The 18,958-nt window shown below is 39.9% G+C and overlaps 1 protein-coding gene across 4 annotated transcripts in view; it reads left to right on the top strand.

The window, feature by feature from the left end:
• LOC127801172 (probable protein S-acyltransferase 23) overlaps window positions 1–18,958 on the top strand; it is a 47,580-nt gene that overhangs the window by 10,940 nt on the left and 17,682 nt on the right. For 3 of the 4 annotated variants that reach the window (XM_052336069.1, XM_052336066.1, XM_052336067.1), the window contains exon 4: window positions 7,475–7,554. The exons of the other annotated variant lie outside the window; for it this stretch is intronic. In XM_052336069.1, the coding sequence (XP_052192029.1) occupies window positions 7,475–7,554 (80 nt within the window). The remainder of the gene's footprint in view (window positions 1–7,474; window positions 7,555–18,958) is intronic. 4 annotated transcript variants of the gene reach the window in all.

Genomic DNA, 18,958 nt, shown 5'->3' with positions numbered 1-18,958 from the left:
GAAAGGAGCAGCTAGAATCTAATACCCATTCATGGCTTTCAGCATTTTCACTTACAACTAAAGCTTCAGAACTATCATAGCCATTATCACAAAAGTTTACTCCTCCCCCTGAACTCTCCTTCTCAGCTAAATCCTTTTTCCTTTTAGGACACAGCCTCTTAATATGACCTTCTTGCTGACAGTAGTAACATTTGATTGGGCCTTTTCCATTTCTAGTTTTAGACCTTGACTTTCCCTTATTTTTATGATCCTTTTTAGTACTTCTTGATCTTACTGATAAGGCCTCACTAGGGTTAGATTTACTGTCCATCCTAATTCTTAATTCCTTAGAGTTTAGAGCCCCTATTACATCTTCTAAAGAAAGTTTCTCTCTACCGTGTTGGAGAATATCTACAAAGTTTTCATAGGACTTTGGTAACGAATATAGAAGAACTAGGGCCTTGTCTTCGTCATCATATTTCACATCTATGTTTTCTAAATCTAAACATAGTTTGTTAAAGTCATCTAAATGCTCCTGCAATTTTTGATTGTCATGCATTTTAAGATTAAAAAACCTGGCTTTTAGGAATAACCGACTGGATAGAGTCTTCTTGAGGTAGAGATCTTCCAGCCTTTTCTAGATTTCTGCTGCTGACTTTAACTTCGATACCTCCCTTAAAACTTTGTCTCCAAGACTCAGAATCAGAAGGCTGAATGCCTTTTTCTTGATCTCTGCCTGAGCCTCATTCTGTGCGGTAGTTAGAACTGGTGTCACGTTTTCAGTTGATGACTGGGATACCTCTGATTCCAGCGCCCCTTCTAAACCTTGACTGCAGAGGAAGGCTTCCATCTTGATCCTCCATAGGCCGAAGTCGTTGGTCCCATCGAATTTGTCAATGTCGTATCTTGCTGCAGTTGGTGCCATCGAGTTTTGAGTCTCTGATTCTCCCTCCTGAGGTTTCTTGATGAATCTTGAATGTCAATTGAGATTGAAGGCTCTGATACTAAGTTGTTGGAATATCTCCCAGCTTCGAATCACCCAATTACACTCAAACAAACAGCCGAAACACTCCCTGAATCACTCACCCGAAACACACACACATTTTGCGATAAAACAGAAAACAAATCAGCAACTAAAAACAATCAAGAACACCAAGAATTTATCCTGGTTCGGTCTTTAGAAAGACCTACATCCAGACTGCCCTAGGCTCTTTTATCTTCACTATCTTGAATGAACTTTGAAAATGATTACATGCACTAACCAATCCCCTTAGCCTTATACACAGACTGCCCGAGAGATTGCTCTACCAGAATTACAAAGATATCCCCTCTAAGAACTCAAGTATAACACCAGCGCATACTCCTCTCTTCCTCACTGCCCAAGATAGATAAAAGAGTACCCCTAAAGCTAACACCCGACCTCTATTTATATAGCATAGAGGCGGTAACAGAAAGCTATTCAAAAAGACGGAAGTTACAGCTAACTAACGGCTTTAACAAACTGCTAATTAACATTCTAGAAACAATCCTTCTAGAATAGAAATACCAAGTGATATAACAAATGCTTAATAGAAAGAAAAAACACCTTTCTCGTGATATATAAGCTAATCTAATACAAGTGATTTCTAACATGACCCTATTAGATGAAAATATTAAAGACTCTAGTAGAACTCCATAAAATTTGGATCAAGCTAATGAATTTCTTTGTAGTAATTGTGAAAACTTAAGCTAGGGTAGAACTGAACAAGACAGTTGAGAGAAAACAAAATGTATCGTGTATCTTCAATAACAAGAATGAATACCACCGCACATAACAAATAAAGAGTTGAGCTATTTATATGAATAGCTTAACATACACGAAAGGCAAACAATATAACACAAAGTAAAGACAACAATATACAACTATATAACTAACAACTTAAAACTGCCTCAATTATCTAATACTTCCACACTCCCCTTCAATTTAGGCTCCGAATCCTTTAGCACTCTTGCACTGGTCTTTACTTCTAAGCAACCTGGTATTTCTGTGAAGCCTAACTTGTTGCATAGTAGTTCAAATCGATCTCTAGTCAGCCCCTTAGTAAACACATTAGCAACTTGCTCAGTAGTAGGAACATATCGGATTTCCACCTCACCGTTTTCTATTTTTTCACGCACAAAATGCACATCAACACCAATATGCTTAGTACGAGAATGATACACGGAATTTTCTGCCATGCTTTTGGCAGTCAGATTGTCACACCACACAACGGGAGTATTTACACAAGGATAACCCAACTCCAATAGTAACTGTTTAAGCCACAAAAGCTTAGTCACTCCCAAGGCAACTGCGTAGTACTCTGCCTCCCCAACAGACCTAGCCACAACTGATTGCTTCTTAGATCCCCATACAACCAAGTTTGGACCAATGTAGACACAACACAATAACCCACTGGTAGATCGACGAGTAACTCGACAACTAGCATGGTCTGCATCAGTGTAGACCACTAAAGAAAGATCTTTTGGCGAGGAAGTAAACACTAACCCCAAACCAATTGTGCCCTTAATATATCTCAACAACCTCTTACACGCCAGCTAGTGTTGCAATTTAGGAGCTGCCATAAACTGACTCAATTTATTCACAGTGTAGGGCAATATCAGGGCGAGTGTATGTGAGATATTGTAGTGAACCAATCGATGTACGATACAAACTAAGCTGAGAAAACAATTCTCCATCATCAGTCAAAGAAGTTCCAGCAGCCATAGGAGAACTACAGGGCTTGCAGTCTTGCATTGATGCTTTACACAACAAATCACGAATGTATTTGGATTGATTAAGATAAAGACCAGTGTGATCTCTATATGCTTCAAACCCCAAAAAATAATTCATTGCTCCTAGAGTCTTTAGTGCAAAGGCACAACCAAGATCTGCTATACAAGCATGCAAGGCAATGGAACTGGAGCCAGTAAGCAGAATGTCATCAACATAGACTAATACAAACAACACATACTCAGCATCCCGTTTGATGAATAATGAGGCATCAGACATTGATCGAACAAATCCCCGACACTGAAGTGTTGTCTTCAGCTTGGTATACCAAGCTCGAGGAGCCTGCTTTAGACCATAAAGAGATTTTCTAAGCTGACAAACATGCTAAGGAAATTTAGAACTCACAAACCCCTTCGGCTGTACCATATACACTGTCTCACTCAGATCACTATTGAGAAATGGATTATTCACATCTAAGTGCTGTATTTCCCAACCAAACTGAACAGCCAATGAAAACAAAACCCGAATAGTGGGAGCCTTAACCACAGGGCTAAATGTATCAGCATAATCAACGCCTGGATTTTGAAGAAACCGCTTTGCCACTAACCGAGCCTTACTTAAGGATGGACCCATCGAATTATACTTAATTCGGAAAATCCACTTATTTCCAATCAGATTCATGTCACTTGAAAAAGGAACCAACTCCCATGTATGATTCCTCTCCAAGGCCTGATACTTATCCTCCATACCCTTAACCCATCGTGAATCTAAAAGAGCTTCACTCACTGAACTAGGTTCCAGAGTACTCACTAAGGTGTGTGGAGGAGAAAGTGCAAGAGACTTGGCTCGAAGCCTACTGAGCATAGGATGAATAGAGGGTGCTGGGATAGGCTTAACAGGTTTGGGTTTAACAGGTTGAGCAATAGGCATAGGCACACCAGGGGCAGGAGATGTGTCTGATACAGATGTGCCAGAAGATGGCACAGAGGAAGGATCAGGAAATCCTGAAGACACGGATTGAGTTGCTTTGGGACAAAACAAAGAAGATGATGAAGAAGAGACAATAGGATGAAGAAAGGCAGTGGAATGACCTCGTGAACTTGACTATGAGGATGAGGAAGAGGAAGCTGAAAACAACTGAAGAAAGGGGAATTCAGAAGGATTAAACTCAACATTACGAGAGACATAAATTTTGCCTGAAGGATGGAGACACCTATACCCAGCTTAGTTTTGACTGTTGCCAATAAAGACACACTTAGCATAATGGAAATCAAATTTGTGTTTATTATATGGCCGTAAAAGAGGAAAACAGGCGCAACCAAATGGTTGCAACATATTGTAGTTAGGTGTGCGATTATATAATCTTTCAAAAGGAATTTAAACTATATGGAAGAAGAGGGAAGCAAATTTATGAGATACACAACTGTATGAAAAGACTCAACCCAGAACTTTAATGGTAGACTAGCATGAGACAACATGGTAAGGCCCATTTTTTTGCAATATGTCGATGCTTCCTTTCCACCACACCATTCTGTTGATGAGTGTGAGGACAAATAAATCTAGATTGAATTCCATGAAACTGAAGATGAGGAACAAAGGACTTAAACTCTCCCCCATTATCGGTTTGCAATGCACAAAGCTTGGTTTTATACTGAATTTATGCAAGTTTATGAAATATCGTGAATGCTGACAAAGCATCAGATTTGAGTCTAAGAGGATAAAACCATGTATACTGGGTATAGGCATCAACAAATATAACATAATATCGAAAACCCTCTGTGGATAATACAGGGGCAGGACCCCAAAGATCTGAATAGACTAATTCAAGGGGGCATTAACTGTGATATCATGCCTAGAAAACAGAAGCTGACTTAGTTTTCCAACTTTACAAGTATCACAAAAAGATAAATCATTAACAGAACATGGTAATCCAATTTTATTCAGCACCAAACGTGACACATGTAGAGAGGGATGACCTAATCGATCATGTCATTGTTTACATACAACTGTTTTGGGTTTAATCTGAGTCTCAGTTACAGACTTAGACATCTCATAACCAAATGAGCACTGTCTATCACATTGCTGACTAGTACATTTATTATCACTCGTACAAGAAGAAAGGTAAGACACTGAAGGAACTGAAATGCATGCTAGAGGATGGGCAGACTTGCTGTCAACAGCAGACTTAGAAGATGGTTCCAACCAATATAGCCCATCCTTAGGGTGTCCCTGGAACAACATTTGTCCGATAGTTTTGTCCTTTATAAAACAAACATTAGAGTGAAATTCAGTTATCACATTATGTTCACGAATAAGCTGAGACACACTAAGTAAATTTTGTCTTCATACTTGGAACATGAAGAATGGTTGGAACACACAAAACAGAGGTTGAGTGAGGAAAAGTTGTAAAGAACCTGTGCCGACATGTGTTATAGGTAATTGCTTACCATTGCCTATAGTAACTTTATCCCCACCATAATATGGAGTGTGGATTGACAGATTGTTCAGATTTGAGGTAATATGATTCGTAGCACTAGAATCAACGAACCAAGATTGGTCTGGAACAGATGATGGAGAAGTAAATTGGTCAGAAGGATGCAAAAGAGGTTTAGAAGGAAGGTTACCATAGTGAGAACCCTGGATTGAACCATAGTCAGGCATGAATGCTCCGTTAGAGTCACTAAAAGAAGCCACATAAGCATGAGCATCCAATTGAGGACTAAAACCACGAGCATCCACTTGTGGAATACTTCCATTACCTCCTTGTGATTTCCCATTATTTTAACCAGTTACTCTTTGAAAATTCTTATCAAATTGATAGTAGCATCGATCTGCAAAGTGACCTTCCTTGCCACACAATTGACAATAGATACGTCTGTTAGAGTTTCTGCCACGACCTATACCACCTCTAAAACCATTACCACCTCCTTGATTAACAAATCCTCCTCTATTATTATTAGATCCTCCACTGCTCTAAGTAGAAACATCAAAATTAAGAGTTGTTAGAGGCTGATTCTTAGCAGACAATCGTTGTTCGTGCATTAGAAGTAGATATTGGACCTTTTCCAATTCTATGTCGTCCATTTGATAGGTTATGAGACTCACAACAGTCTCATAATCCTGATCTAAAACATTTAGAATGGCCAGCAGTAATTCATTATCATTCACAGGTTCTCCTATGGTTGCAAATGCATGACCTATGGTTTTGATCTTCAAAACATAGTCATTAATGGACATACTATCCTTCTTAACAGACCTTAATTGTTGTTTAAGTTGAAAGGACTTTGCTAGTGTCTGCCTAGCATATAAATTCTCCAACAAAATCCATACCTCGGCCGATAATTCTAAATGTATCACTTGAGCGAGCACTTCTTCACTGATTGTGGAGAACAACTAGTCGAGTAAGAGTTGATCTGAACGGAGCTAATTCATGTACTCTAGATTCACCACATTCTCACTGTCAAGAGCAGTCACATTCTTCGAAGGAGTTGTTTTGTTCAGAAATGAAACAAGATCGAAGGTGCGAACAGTGGTGAGAATTTGAGCCTTCCAGAAAATGTAATTTCTAGTGTCTAATTTCAAAGGAATATAGCTAAAAGCCTTCGCAATTGTAGAGAAATCAGATTGCGAGGTAGCTGAAAGATTCGAGTTAGATTAATGAGAAGGAGGAGAAGAAGAGGCAGTGCCAACAATTCGATCGGAAGCTGTTAAAGTGGCTCTGATACCATGTGAAAACTTAAGCTAGGGCAGAACCGAACAAGACAGTTGAGAGAAAACAAAATGTATCGTGCATCTTCAATAACAAGAATGAATACCACCGCACATAACAAATAAACAGTTGAGCTATTTATATGAATAGCTCAACATACACGGAAGGCAAACAATATAAAACAAAGTAAAGACAGCAACATATAGCTATATAACTAACAACTGAAACAACTTAAAATTGCCTCAATTATCTAATACTTCCACAGTAATCAATGTACAGTCTAAAATTTGGTTATCCATGATAAGAAAATGACGACTCCTTCATCCATAGTGTAAACAATACTCTCATCTGAATTAGCATCAAAATTATCTTTGTGTGCAAGGTTAAAGGGCAACTATACTCCCCCCAAATAGAGCAACAAAAGATCATCAAGGGAGTTGCATCTCCTTTGTACACAACAAGCTTTTCAATGTTAAATGTAGAGCTAAAACTAAAATTAGATGGTATATCAAAGGCTTATAATTGGGTCCAACCTACTTCAAAAGTTTAAAAGGACTAACTGTGTAAGCTTGCAACTCGAAAACAGATCTAGAGTAAATCACTTTAGTCTAATAGCTTATTTGGCTGTGTGGTGAATGGCCAAAAAGTGCTTTTGTGTAGATAAAAGTGCTTTCGTACAGTTTTTTGTGTTGTTTGTTCAATGGGAAAATTTGATTTTATATGGCAATATAAACTTTTTTTATTGGTAGACGGTAAGCAAAAAATTGAAGCATCCGGTGTGGAGTAGAAGCAGGAAATAATTTTTTAGACAAAATTTGCATCAATGAGGGAGAAGCATCTGATGTGGGCTTCTCCCTCGTTGGAATCAATATGGATTTGTCTTGTGTACTCAAATTCGTGTCTGTCCTCATTGTGCATTTTTATGTTGGAGGCATATACTAGAACTTCTATTTTATTTGATTGAAAGGTTGTCCTTATATTTGAGTTTTTTACACAAGTTTTCAAATTGGGAATTTATACTCTAGTTCTTTAACCAGGGCTGCATATAGAGGATTTGCTGATACAATTAGATTGCTTCTATTTAGAGATGCCTGCCAAGGGAGACAAGATAAAAAAGGTATCTTAGTGAGTGGTCTAACTTTTCTTTGATTTTTGTTTGTCCTTTCAGTTTTATTCATCTTTAAAATTTTCTTTTCAGTCCATATCACCCTGAACCATCTCACAGGAGGGAAATACTATTAGTACCAAAAAGTTTGAATTATAATGAATATGTTTTGTGCAGTCTTGCTATCTATTTCCAGAGAGAGCATCCCCTGTACATGAGGCTCTCTGCTTTGAAAACATGTCAATTTTCAGATGATAAAACGATAACGAGATAACTGCGAAACTTGTACAATGAAGAGAAAATACTATTAGTTCCTGAAAATTAGAATTATAATGAATACATTTTTTGCAGTTTTGCTGTCTGAAGAAGCTTGGACTATAAAACTCCTTACTCCTTCCTTTTTCATTTGATTGGATATGTACATAGATAGAAATTATAAGGGAGAAACCGCCCATATGGAGTCGGTTAAGGAAGGAAAAACTAAGTCTATTAAGGCAGGAAAAACTGTCATCTAGGGACAAAATTAACTGTACAATTAAATGTAATTACGTGATCTTCTACGCGCCTCCTCAAGTTGGGCTGTAAATATTAAGGAAATCCAGCTTAAATCTTCATGTCTTCAAACTGAGTCTTTGGTAGATCCTTTCCACCTCCAATTTTTCTTTATGAAGTGTCTGCCTATTTAGGTCACTTGGAACATGTTGAGTTGCTGTCAATGTTTAGTTAGACGACTAACATGTTGGATAACTGAGAGGTCTCCCAACACCTCTGTTTTGTCCTCAATGTCGGAATATGTCTCATTTGCTGCATCTTAGATTTCTTGTGTTGCCCTTGTGGAGGATGAAATTTACTCTGATTTGATGTGTCTTTAGGGTCAGAATACTTTTCCTTTGTGGCATTCTCTTGTGCCATCTTGTGGAGGATGAAATTTACTCCGACTTCTTGTGTCTTCACTGATAGTAGATTTATTTTATTGGTATTAACGAGGTTGATGAATGCCTTGATGCGAGACTTCTTGGCCGAGTCCTTGTGAATTGTTATGTACTTACTTAATATGTTGTACTCGAGAATAAAGGGGAAACACGAGATGCATTGTACTTTACTTAGATGGGTAGTCAGTTAGTCTTTGATACTTAGTTGGTTGCCAATTTTGGCGGGAATGTATTCCAGAAATGGTTTCCATATGACTGGGGAATCAGTATAAATAGAGGTTGATCACCCCAAGGAAGGCATCCGAAGTATTAATTCAAATTCTGAAAATTCCCTCTCTCAATCTCTCTCATTTCCCTCTCTTTTCTCTATCTCTCCCTCTTCGTTCTTCTTCAAGTTTCCCCGTGTTCTCTAGAATTCTTCACATAATTCTCAAAAACTCTTGTCAGATCTCTAAGACATGACAATTTGGTATCATAGCGAGTCTTAGGCTGAAGCAATTGGAGGTGAATTCCTAACGATGGCGGAGGGAACTCGTATGAAGAATATGGAGGCGTAGTTGCAGCAATTCGGATCCACGGTGACCGAATTGTAGGCACGAGTGGGGCAGCTAGAGTTGGGATCGAATCGCAATCATGAAGCGATCAATGCCATTGATCGGAAGTTGGATGGAGCTGTTATTCAAAACAAGGAAGAGGGGACGCAGATCCGAGAGCAGTTACAAGGATTTATGCTGATGTTTGCAGGCCAACATTTGGCAAGACTTTCCCCAAACTTCCTTCCTAGAAAAAGGACTGAATCGATTCTCCCAGGTCAAGGGATGAATTAGGGGGTGCCTAGTACTCCAGATAGTGGAGATGAAACAATGGGAAGAGGGGAGAATGTAGGTGACCATAGGCTTAGGGGAATTGGGGGGCATAACCACCAAGGATTTCCTATGCCAAGGCTAGACCTCCCTATGTTCGACGGGGTTAGCCCCAGGTGGTGGATCAGAAGGTGTGAGAGAATGTTCGAAAGGTATGGAATTCCCGATCATCAGAGGGTAACCTTCACTGTGGCATACCTTAACGATGCGGGTGACACCTGCTACCAGGGGTGGTTCAAGGTGAAAGAGGTATGCTTGTGGGAGGAGTTCGTTAAGGATCTATTTAGGGAACTGAACATTGTACCCCTTCTCAGACCACATGACCATTCTATTGTCCTAAGGCCCAATTTTGAGCCTATTAATGCCTGGGCATACCAGTATCCCCCAATCCAGAAAACTGAAATAGAAAATATGGTCAAAGACATGCTACAAATGTCTTTGATCCAACCCAGCCACAACCCCTTTGCATCCCTTGTGTTATTAGTCAAAAAGAAAGATGAGACATGGTGATTTTTCGTGGATTACCGCTAGCTAAACGCTATGACAATCAAGAACAAATTCCCTATCTCGCTCATTGAAGATTTATTAGATGAGCTAAAGCATGCCACCATTTTTTCTAAGCTCGATCTCCGTTCAGGCTGTCACCAAATTAGAATGACCTCCCAAGACATACCAAATACTACCTTTCGAACCCATCAGGGTCACTATGAATTTTTGGTAATGCCATTTGGCCTTACCAATGCCCCAACTACATTTCAATCCTTGATGAACCATATTTTTGAGCTTTACCTCATAAACTCTATTTTGGTATTCTTTGATGACATATTGGTGTATAGCCAAACCTTTGATCAACACCTAAAGGCTACCTTTGAGATCCTTAAGGTTAATCAACTGTATATTAAGAAGTCAAAATGTGCTTTTTGCCCAAAGACAAGTGGAATACTTGGGCCACATCATTTTAGATCAAGGGGTGAGCACAAATCCAAAGAAAGTGGTAGCCATGCGGGCATGGCCGAGGCTAACCACCATTAAGGCCTTAAGGGGATTCCTTGGCCTAACAGTATACTATAGGTGGTTTATCAAGAATTATAGGGTGATCAGTAGGCCATTAACAGAATTATTGAAGAAGGAGGGTTTCAAGTGGGGCCCCGAAGCTGAAGCAACCTTTAAACAATTAAAAGGGGCAATGGGTGAAGCGCCAGTGCTAGGACTGCTTGATTTTAATAAAGCTTTTGTATTGGAGACTGATGCCTGTGGAAAGGAGCAGGGGTTGTGCTAATGCAGGAGGAGAGACCCTTGGCATTCATCAGCTAGGCTTTAGCCCCAAGACATGAAGGTTTGAGCATTTATGAGAAAGAACTATTGGTGGTATTGATTGCAGTAGATAAGTGGCGGTATTACTTGGAGGGAGCCACCTTTGTGATTAAGATGGATTACGAAAGCCTGAAGTTCCTGTTACAACAGAAACTTCACGCCCAACTGCAAAAGAAAGGTATGACTAAGTTAATGGGTTTAGACTACGTAATTCAATATAAGAAGGGGAAGGAAAATATAGCTGTCGATGCTCTATCCAGGTGCCAAGAAGAGGGAGAATTATTTGCCATTTCCACACTAGTGCCTGATTGGTACTAGGAGGTAGCTAGCAGTTATGAATTAGTTGAAGGATTGAAACAATTGTTGGAGCAGTTGGCTTTAGACCCTACTAGCAAGTGGGGTTACACACTAAAGAATAGGATGATCAGATATCAGGGAAGGATTGTAATTGGGGATTTATTAGAACTTAAGGAGTGGATGCTGCAGACCTTGCATGAGTCACCACTAGGTGGGCATTCGGGGATAGAAAAACACCTATCATAAGGTCAAACAATTCTTCTTCTAGCCTAAATTGAAGGAGGCTGTGATCAGATTTGTAATGACTTGTGACACCTGTAAGAGGTGCAAGCATGAAACAATGGCTTTTCCAGGGTTGTTGCAGCCCTTAGCTTGGGAGAGTATATCGATGGACTTTGTTGAAGGGTTGCCAAGGTCGGAAGGGAGGAATTGTATATTGGTAGTGGTGGATAGGCTTACGAAGTTTGCACACTTCCTAAGCCTAATGCACCTTTTCACAACTCAAGAAGTGGTGAGTGTGTTTCTAGACCAGGTAGTCAGGCTGCATGGAGTCCCTAGCACCATAGTCTCTGACAGAGACAAGGTTTTCATTAGTCTCCTATGGCAGAATTTGCTAAAGGCTTTAGGGTCCAAGCTAAGTATGTCCTTAGCTTACCACCCCCAAACCGTTGGGCAGACGTAAAGAGTTAACTAGTGCCTAGAGAATTACTTGAGGTGTTCGTGCTTCCTACACCCTAAGGAGTGGCATAAGTGGCTAGCCCTAGCCCAATGGTAGTACAACTCTAGCCACCACAACTCAATACGGATGTCACCATTTGAGGCTCTATTTGGGTATAAGCCATCACTTATACCCACTATTCACGACACTACCAATGTGGCAGCGGTTGATGCACACCTCCAGCAGAGGCAGGAGGTCTTGCAACACCTTAAAAGGGAGTTAGCTATGACCCAAAATGGAATGAAGCAATAGGTGGATAAGGGAAAGAGTGAAAAGGAGTTTGAGGTTGGAGAAAAGGTTTATCTGAAGCTGCGGCCATCCCATCTCAAGGCAGTGATGGTCGGGCCTAAACAACAACAACATATCTAGCCTTTATCCCACCATGTGGGGTCGGCTATATGAATTCTAGACTTCCATATATTTCTGTCTTTTGTCATATCTTCATTTAGGCCCATACATTTCATATCAAACTTTAATGTCTCTCCTAAAGTCTTCTTGGGTCTGCTTCTACCTCTTTTTTTTTGACTAATTGTTCATTTCATCAACTCTCCTCATTGGAGCCTCTCTTGGTCTCCTTCTCACATGACCAAACCATCTTAGTCGAGTCTCTCTCATCTTCTACTCGATTGGCACTACTCCTACCTTATTACGAATAACCTTATTTCTACTTTTATCTTTTCTTATATGGTCGCACATCCATCTTAGCATCCTCATTTCCGCTACGCTCGTCTTTTGCTCATGCTGGTATTTGACTGCCCAACATTCTAAGCCATACAATAAGACTGGTCTTATAGCTGTCTTATACAATTTTCCTTTCAGTTTTAATGGGATTTTGCCATCACATAACACCCTCGATGCATTTCTCCATTTCAGCTAATTTACCTTAATTCTATGCATGACATCCTCGTGAATTTCTCCATCTTTTTGAATAACTGATCCCAGATATCGAAAATGGTCTTTTTTTTTGTAAGATTTGGTCTTCCAATTTTATTATAACATTCTCCACTCTTGCATTCTTACTAAATTTACATTCCTATTTTTTGTTTTCCTTTTACTTAATTTAATTGTTTCTCCACAACTCAAGCTTAGTGTTCACTCCCTCTTTTGTTTCATCCACCAACACTATGTCATCTGCAAATAGCATACACCATGGCACATCTGTCTGAATGTGTTTAGTAAGTTCATCCATTACTAAAGCAGATAAGTATGGACTTAGTGTAGAACCTTGATGCAGTCCCATTGTAATTTTAAACGGTTCAGTATCCTCTTCGCATGTTTTGACCATTGTCTCTGCACCATGATACATGTCCTTAAGAGCTTGTATATAAGCTATTTAGACTCATTTCTTCTCTAAAACCTTCCATAATACTTCTCTAGGGACTCTATCATAGGCCTTTTCTAGATCTATAAACATCATATATAGGTCCTTCTGATGATCCTGATACCTTTCCATTAGGCGCCTCAGTAGATATATAGCTTCCATTGTTGACCTACCAGGCATGAAACCAAACTGATTTTCCGAGACATCTGTTTCTTTTCTGAGCCTCTGCTCTATTATTCTTTCTCAGAGTTTCATGGTATGGCTTATTAACTTAATTCCTCTGTAATTTTCACAGTTTTAAATATCTCCTTTGTTCTTGTGTATAGGAACCAAAGTACTCTTCCTCCACTCATCTGGCATATTTTTTGATTTAAGGATCGCGTTAAATAATTTCGTTAGCCAGGAGATGCCCTCTTCTCCCGTGCATTTCCATACTTCTATTGGTATATTATCCGGTCCCACCGCTTTATGATTTTTTATCTTTTTTAATACTTGCCTTATTTCTTTTGAACTTATGCGTCGATAAAATGTATAGCTCACGTTCTCTTTGGAGTTATTAAGATGTCCCAACCTAACTCTTGTGTCCCCATCATCATTGAATAATTTTGTGAAATACTCCTTTCATCTCTCCTTAATCGCTCTCTCATTCACTAATACATTTTAGTTTTCATTTTTTATGCATTTCACTTGGTTTAGATCCCTTGTTTTTCTTTCTCTTGCTTTAGCTAATTTATATATATCCATTTCTCCATTGTTTGTATCAAGTCGTTTATATAGATTCTCATATGCTTTTGACCTTGCTTCACTAACAGCTCTTTTTCCTGCTTTTTTCGCTTCTTTATAATTTTTTAGATTTTCTTCATTGTTGCACTAATATATAGCCTTATAGCAAGTTTTCTTATTTTTAATTTTCAATTGTGCCTCTTCATTCCACCACCAAGACTCCTTAAGGTTTGGGGTTCTACCATTTGTCTCTCCAAGGACTACCTTTGCCGTGCTTCTCAGGGCAATAACTATTTCCCTTCACATTTGGTTTACCTATCCTTCTCCATTCCATTTCCTTCTACCCCTTAATTTTTCTTTGAAGATTAGTTGTTTCTCCTCTTTTAAATCCCACCACCTAATTTTTGGATTTTGTTTAATGTGATTTTTTCTCTTTCAATTTCTTACTTGGATGTCAAGTATCAAAAGTCTATGTTGAGTAGTCAAACACTCCCCTGGTATCACCTTACAATCCTTACAACATAACTGATCATCTTGTCTCATGAGGAAGCAATCTATTTGGGTGCTTAATGCGACATTTTTTTATGTAATTAAGTGTTTGTCTCGTTTTTTGAATCTAGTATTGGTTATGATGAGCCCATATGCGACATTACCTCTCTATAGCCGTTTCCGTCACTACTCACGTGACTATTTAAGTCACTTCCTATAATCACTTTCTCTCCTCTCGGTATCATTTATATGAGTCCCTCTGTGTCCAAATTTTGTCCAAGGTACTATGGACTATTCCCCATTATAGCTAAGTTGGGGAGTGTGGCTTACAAGCTCCAGCTTTTGGAGAACTTCCAAATTCATCCAGTCTTCCACCTCTCCTTGCTCAAGAAGTCGATAAGGAACTAGGTTGTGAGTCCCAACTTAACCCCAAGGATGAGAGGTCATGAGAAGATGGCAAAACCAATAGCTATCGTGGACAGGAGGGTCATCTACAGGCATGACGCCCCTATTACCCAAGTTCTGGTGAAGTGGTCTACCTTACATGCAGACAACAATACCTGGGAGTATCTCCCTAATCTACTGCAATAGTTTCCTAGGGTGGCTAACCTACTCTGTATTTCTTGAGGACAAGAAATTCCTGAAGGGGAGGGAAATTGTTATATACCTACTTAATATGTTGTACTCAGGAATAAAGGGGAAACATGGGGTGCATTGTACTTACTTAGACGGGTAGTCAGTTAGTCTTTGATACTTACTTGGTTGCCAATTTTGGCAATAATGTATTCTAGAAATGGTTTCCATGTGACTGGGGAATCAGTATAAATAGAGGCTAATCGCCCCAAGGAAGGCATTCGAAGTATTAATTCAAATTCGAAAAATTCCCTCTCTCAATCTCTCTCATTTCCCTCTCTTTTCTCTATCTCTCTCTCTTCGTTCTTCATCAAGTTTCCCCGTGGTCTCTAGAATTGTTCACATAATTCTTGAGAACTCTTGTTAGATCTCTAAGACTTGACACGAATCATCCTTTTAGGGTATTTGGTGATGCCGACAAATGCCTTGATGTGAGACTTCTTAGCGGTCCTTGTCAGGACCCAAGGGTATAGTAATAGATAATAGATGTATTCCTTTGTTGTATTTGCTATTAGTTTAGATTAAACCACTTGTACTTAGAAGTAGCTAGTAGTTGTACCTAGAAGGTAACAACCTTTAACTATAATCGGTTTGAATATTTGACAGCCTTATTGGCGCCAAATCACTGCTTATCTAGATCAGTATATAAAACTGATCCAGCATAATCTTTTGATTTCCCTCCAAATTCTCTCTCTCTCAATCTTTCTCTCTCTCACTTTCTGTTCTTCTGATTCTCCCTATTCTTCTTCTAAATTTCCCCTCAATTCTTCCAATTTCCAATCCAAACCCTAGGTACATAACAATTTGGTATCAAAGCCAACGTTCCTTGGCTGTAATTCCTGCAATTGGTAGTAGTTGATTCCGACAACTCTCGGGGGAATTGATAAAGCAGAGACTTTGGGTGATTCCAGTGAATACAAGGACTTCAACGAGTTCCATTGGTTACGGTGTGATAGGCGAGTGTAAGCATCCGAAAGGAATTAAGATCGATTCAAGAATTGAAATGAATTCCAACCAGTGGTCGGTGATTGGGTGGGGACTCCATTGGCATTCTTGAATTCACTTTGATTATGAGTAGATAGCGAGAAGGAAGGCGCGATCGAAGCAGAGCCTCGAGTGATTTCCAGCTAGCCAGATTAGCATCGATCGAACGAGGAAATTGTTACAATTGGGAGCACTGTCGGTCCACTAAATCACTGAATAAACCAAGAAAGAATTCACTCGTTCATGCTTTATCTCGCCAATTAAACATACAACATAAACATTAAGCAAAAGAATTGACAAAAGTAGAGATAGAACAATTAAACCACACAAGGAACACCGAGAATTTATCCTGGTTCGAACCAGTTTTCACCAGTCCTACATCTAGCCTTCAAAGAGAGTAATCCACTATAAATCTTGATGAAGAACAGTACAAGCAATCACTCTGGCACACCCCACAACACTCACTGAATCCCTCAAGAACTCTCACTGTAGATTACAAAGAATTCTAACACTTTTCTCTAACAGTTCAACAGTCAAGCCTCAATGAGATCGATTAGAAATCAGGTGATCGACATACTCCCTGGCACCTCCTATTTATAGACATAAGAGGCGATAGTTACAAGAGATGAAATAACCATAAACAATACCCTAACTACCCCTCACTTAAATACACGCAATTAGCCCTTTTATTCCTAATTTGCCACTGTCGGGTATTCACTTTGATATGCCCGAGATCTTCTACTCAATGCAAAACTTGAATAACATAAATAATTTTAGTCATTCTGATTTGATTTGTTCATACGTTGAAGTATAGCTAGGCGAATTCCAGCGATTTGGTGAACATAATCGATCAATCCTCAGTTGTGAAATTCCGGCGATATGAGTGAATTGTCAAGGAGCTTCAACAGAACTGATCGGCTAACAATTCCGATATGTGTCCTAAGGAATCAAGGACAGATCTTCACCAAGTGAGGTGCTCCTCGGAACTGATTGAGGCGACTTTGAAGGACGGTAACAGAGCCGATCGAAGGCAGTGCAGGGCCTGACGATTACATCTCGTTCAACTTGTGGGCAACACGGAGTGAGTGGTTCTTGGAGTCGGTTGAGTCACAGGGAGCGATTGGGTAAGCTGAGCTACAGGCGATCACGACTTGTGATCTAGAAGAGTTGTTCGATTTTCTTGGGGGTGAGCAAGAGGTTGATGCTCGGCCATGAATTGCAATAAGTTTGCTCGAAGTGGAAGGGCAAAGCAACTTAAGCGGATTTGGGAAGCCAAGTCATAAACTACTGTAGCCATCGATTCTCAATTCTGGAGAATTCGGTTGGTTGCATCACAATTGCTCAAGGAAGGCAAGCAGCCTAGACGATTCCAGTGGTGGATTCCAACAATCTGGCGGAATTCTGGCGACTTGGAAGGTTGTTCGACTTTTGGAGCAGTGGTGAATTCTAGATCAGTTCCTTAGCCTTTGGTTTCTTCTACTTGTGTAAGTCCGACTTTCCTAGGGCGGAATTCCCTGAATGATACATCGAAATTGAAGGCAGTTCAGAGCCGATGATTATCGGCTAATGCAAGGTGACTTAGGCGAAACCTACAACGATTTAGTGAAACGGATCCAAGGCTGTTGAATTGGGAGGAGATCGATTCTCAATTCTAGTGGATAATAGCAGTTGTTTCAGAGTCAATCGATTTTCTAGAGGCTGCAAGAGAACTGATCGAACTCACAGGAAGTACTCTGAGCTTCCCGTTCGAATTGTGGAAGAGAAGCGGGAGGTTCGATCGCTGAAGGCGGAACAACATGGTGATTCACTGTTATTTTTTGAGCTTGTTGTAGTCGCTCAAGAAGGCTAGGTAGATTCAGCAAAGTGAGGTCTCAGAACTGGAGGATTGTTGAGTTGTCGTGTTCGGAATTAGTGGCGAACAACTCTAGTGAAAATAATAATAATAATAAAAAATTTAGAGTAAGTTTCCTATCGAAGACTCTTCCAAGCAATCAATCCACCATGGTCGACGACACTCGAATGAAGCAAATGGAATCGCAGTTGCAGCAAGTGATAGCATCCATGGTGGAATTTCAGAATCGTGTGGAGACGATGGAGGAAAATATTGGATCAATGGTGTATCGGAAGTTTGAGGTGGTTGCGAAGAAGCTCCGAGGGGAATGCGCAATCAAATTAGGGAGGAGATGCAGGAACAGGGCAATTTGCTGCGTGATCAACTGCGACAATTTATGCTTATATTCTTTGGTCGACATCAGGTAAGAATTTCACCCGACTTCCCTCCTAAGGATCGGTTGGAACCAATTCTACCGGGAATTGGAACCAGCAACCAGAATGTTGGATTGTCGGAGTTCAAAGTAGATCCAACTATAGTGGGAGAGAATGTGTTGGAAAGGAGGTAGGAGATTCCAACTCTTCCACGCCATTCCGATTTTTCGGTGCCCAAACTTGATTTGCTGAAATCTGAGGAACAATTAGATTTGGAACGAAACACTAATTTGTTAGATAAGTCAGTTATAAAGCAGGTCGGAGGTGTGAGTGGTGATGCCTATGATAACGATTCTAGGTTGGATAAAGTCTTTGACACTCCACATCCAAATTGGAACAGTCTTATAATGGCTACAAGCAAACTATTCATATGGATGATGAGGTCCTAAGACTAGAGGAAGAGAGTCTATCTATTTAGCATTTTTCTACTGTGGCTGACGAATTAGTTAGACCATCCTCTTGGTTCAAAATAGCCAACATCGAAGGAGCGATGATGGGGAGAATTGGTGTGGACAACAGTTAATAGGTTTCGGCTGCTCACTACGACAACCAACGAGTGGTTGCTTCGGGTTTTGTTTCAGCTGATGAGTACAAGAAGGCTATGGACAATGTGTTAGGCTTACAGAAGTTTTTCAAGATTGTGCCATCCAAGCTATGGAAGAGAAGGAAAAAGCATATTGGAAGCTGTGGAGGGGTGGCATTTCTTGGGGACAAGAAATGTTTCAAGGCGGGAGGAATGTCAGGACCCAAGGGTATAGTAGTAATAGATAATAGATGTATTCCTTTGTTGTATTTGCTTTTAGTTTGGATTGAACCACTTGTACTTAGAAGTAGCTAGCAATTGTACCTAGAAGGCAGCAGCCTTTAACTATAATCA

This window comes from Diospyros lotus, chromosome 5 (assembly GCF_014633365.1).
Source record: "Diospyros lotus cultivar Yz01 chromosome 5, ASM1463336v1, whole genome shotgun sequence".
Taxonomy (NCBI): Eukaryota; Viridiplantae; Streptophyta; class Magnoliopsida; order Ericales; family Ebenaceae; genus Diospyros; species Diospyros lotus.
Note: the sequence above shows the minus strand (reverse complement) of the source record. Positions and strands in the feature narration are given on the sequence as shown.